The 3533-nt window shown below is 41.6% G+C and overlaps 1 protein-coding gene across 1 annotated transcript in view; it reads left to right on the forward strand.

The window, feature by feature from the left end:
• The window catches only part of LOC107613525, a 60642-nt gene continuing 57377 nt past the window's right edge, over positions 269 to 3533 (forward strand). The window contains 4 exon segments of the mRNA XM_016315569.2: positions 269 to 504; positions 506 to 921; positions 924 to 1795; positions 2119 to 2715. Coding sequence (XP_016171055.1) covers positions 293 to 504; positions 506 to 921; positions 924 to 1795; positions 2119 to 2715 — 2097 coding nt within the window. The 5' untranslated portion in view covers positions 269 to 292.

A 3533-nucleotide genomic window follows, 5' to 3' on the forward strand; every position in this document is an offset into this window, starting at 1 on the left:
TTGTCAAACATGAAAAAACAGCGTTTAAAGCACTGAAACGCATTTTATCCTCTCCAACGCATTTCACAAACACACCCATAACGTAGTTGGAGTGTATATTTACGCTCCACTCATGTTACTTCACCTTTTAATACATACCATCCAATAAAAAACAAGCACAAATTAAATACTTTTAGTAGTCACTTGACATGACACTAAGATCAAACGGTCCAACGGTATTAAATTTTGTAATATTAAATTAAAGTAACAAATTAGTTAACCCTAGCAGAGAAAGAGTACGTACTCAAGGAGAATGAGAGAAGGAGAGAGCGGGGGCGAGCGGTTGAGGGTGAAACACGGTGAGGAAGATGGCCATGCCATGGGAAGAGATAAGGGGGAGAGCGTGGGTGGGTGTGTATCCGGTGTTAAGGAGGGTTCTTCTCGAGAGGGGTTAGAAAAGCCATCCAAGGTCTCTTTTAGAGATAAAGTCATTGGTGCAGAAAAGTCTAAGGCCTTTGCATTAGTAGGGTGATGGTATCGCGCCGGTGACAGGTAAGCAGGGTGATTCTCGTCCACCAAGTGTCAGTCTTACCAAGGAGGCAAAGAGCTGTCTAGCTGAACCTTATAAGGAAGCCATCGTGATCAAGGTGCTAGATAAACATTATGGCTACACGGCTCTCATGCATAAGCTTCGGATAGTATGGCGCATCAAAGGAGGGTTTGATTTGTTGGATGTGGGGTTTGGATATTTTTTGGTTAAATTTGATATTGCTGCGGATCGTGAGAAAGTCATTCTTGGTGGTCCGTGGTTGATAGACAGTCACTATGTTACAGTAAAGTCATGGGATGTGGATTTTAGGCCATGCGAAAAATCCTTTGGATCAACGCTGGTATGGATTCGAGTCTCGGGACTTCCAATTTGGTGCTACCAGGAACAAGCAATGCGCTAATTGCTTCTGCAATAGGGATTCCGGTGAAAGTAGATTTGGCTACTAAGCTTGCAGAAAGAGGAAAATATGCCCGAGCTTGTGTTCAAATTAATCTTGATTTGCCTGTAATCAAACATATTATAGTGGAGGGTGTGACTTATGAAGTGGAGTACGAGAGTTTACAGTTGATTTGTGCTACTTGTGAACGGTATGGGCATGATAAATCGTTGTGCATGGAGAAGGAGTCCTTGGAAGGAAACGAAAATTCCTTTGGTGATGAAAAAAATAATGAAGCCCCGACATTAGTGCCACACAACAATCATGAGATTCAACAAGAGGCTGAATCAGAACCTCGTGATTTGGGTGAGAATCCTCGTAATTTGGGTGAGAAATTAGGAGTTGTTAAAGGGAAGGATGTAGTTACGGGATCATTGGCTCCTCACGTACCTGATGGTCATGTTAATGAGGCATGCATGGATGATGGAGAGGGCTGGCAACAAGTGCTGCGTAAGGAAAAATTCACAATGGGCCAGTCATCAGGTTTGAAGGACCAAGATGGAAAGCAGCACAAGTTTGGTTCGAAAAGGGTTCCAAGGCCCAATTTGCATGGTGATGGAGGCAAATCAATTGGCATTAGGATAGGGAAGCGAGAAAAACATGAAATTGCGCCATCTCCATCGCGCAGAACTCATGCACGTCGTGGAATCTCTCTACGGAAGCGTCCTCGGCCTTCCTCCTTGCAGAACTCGCCAGTTGATAAAAATGGTGGCACAATGGAGGAAACCTTAGTAGATGGAAGCATGGCAGGTGCAGTGTCAGGAGGTCCAAAGGTGGCAATTATTGAGGATCAGAGTGTGCCAGTACCGCAGGACAAACCACCTATTGAGGTTGGTGATTCTGTTTAGAGTTTATGTTCTTATTTATTCTGTCCCTATTATTTATGGATAGTTTAAATATGATTATTTGGAATATTAGGGGTGCTTCTAATAAGTTAGCCCGGGTGCATTGTAAGGAACTTGTTAGGAAATTTAGACCTGTTTTCTTTATTGTGGTTGAAACTCACTCCCCTTTTCAGCATTTAAAATTATTTTGGGAAAGGTTGGTGTATCACTCTATTGGTATAGTAGAAGCAGAGGGGCATAAGGGAGGTATTTGATTTCTATCCTCTATGAAGGGTGTTTGTTGTAAGTTCATTGATGCTTTTGATCAGGGTGTTACTGTTGAGGTTCACTTTGATAATTTAATTTGGAGGTGTAGTGGTATTTATGGCAGTCCTCAATTTAATAAAAGGGTTCTCCTTTGGAATTATCTTGTTGCACAATCCATGGTTTTTCAAGGACCTTGGATTGTTCTTGGTGATTTTAATGAAGTCAAATTTTCTCATGAATCTAAGGGCTGTCAATTTTCTCATCAAAGAGCCGACATGTTTGCTACTTCATTAGGGGATAGTGGTTTGTTTGATCTGAAGACTATTGGGAGGCAGTTTTCTTGGTACAGGAGGGTGAAAAATTATGTTGATGTGGCAAAAAAGCTTGATCGAGTCTGTATAAATAGTAGTTGGTTATCTATCTTTCCAGAGGCTTATGCAGAAGTTTTAAATAGGCTTCAGTCTGATCATTGCCCTATTCTGGTGCGTTGTAAAGGTCGTCCTCAGCCTAAAGGGAATCGACCTTTCCGATTTGTTGCTGCTTGGGCTACTCATCCTGGATATAGGGATATTGTGAACCAGTCATGGTGGTCTGGTAATAGAGGAATTCATGGCAAGCTTTCAGAAGTACAGAAGAATTCACTAGAGTTTAACTCGAAGGTATTTGGTAACATTTTTGTTAAGAAATGTGAATTAGAGTAGCAGATTAATTATTTACAAAAGCGTTTGGAAGTGGTGGATAGTATTTATTTGCTTCAGAAAGAGCAACAGTTGCTTGATGATTATAATAATACTCTAGTGCAAGAAGAGCTCCTATGGTTCCAAAAGTCCAGAGAGCAGTGAGTAAGGTTCGGGGATAGGAATACAAGATTCTTTCATATTCAAACTCTTGCGCGAAGGAAGCGTAATAAGATTCATGGCCTTTTTCTCAAGGATGGAGTGTGGGAAACTGATCCAGAGGTTCTGAGTCAAGAAGTAGAGTCTTTCTATAAAAGCTTATTCTGTCATTTGGATGATGTTGATTTGGGTTGCCTTGGTGATGTGCCTCTTCCTTCTCTGAATGAGGAAGCTTGCAATAACCTTACGGCACCAGTTACTATGGAGGAAGTCAAAGCAGCTGTTTTTCACATGAACTCTTTTAAAGCTCCGGGTCCTGATGGGTTTCAAGCTTTCTTCTTCAAAGAATATTGGGAGATCATTGGTCTTGATGTTTGGAAGATAGTTAAGCAGGCATTCTCCGGTGTTCCTCTTGATCCGAGAATGTTGTAGACTTTACTAGTTCTCATTCCAAAGGTTGAATCACCGGTATCTGTGAAAGATTTCAGGCCGATTAGTCTCTACAATGTAGTTTACAAGATCATCACGAAGGTCCTTGTTAATAGGCTTCGTCCTCATCTTGCGGAGATTGTTGGCCCGCTTCAAGGAAGATTTATTCCGGGACGAGGAACTCCTGACAACATCATTATTACTCAAGAAGT

The sequence above is a fragment of the Arachis ipaensis genome, chromosome B01 (assembly GCF_000816755.2).
Source record: "Arachis ipaensis cultivar K30076 chromosome B01, Araip1.1, whole genome shotgun sequence".
Taxonomy (NCBI): Eukaryota; Viridiplantae; Streptophyta; class Magnoliopsida; order Fabales; family Fabaceae; genus Arachis; species Arachis ipaensis.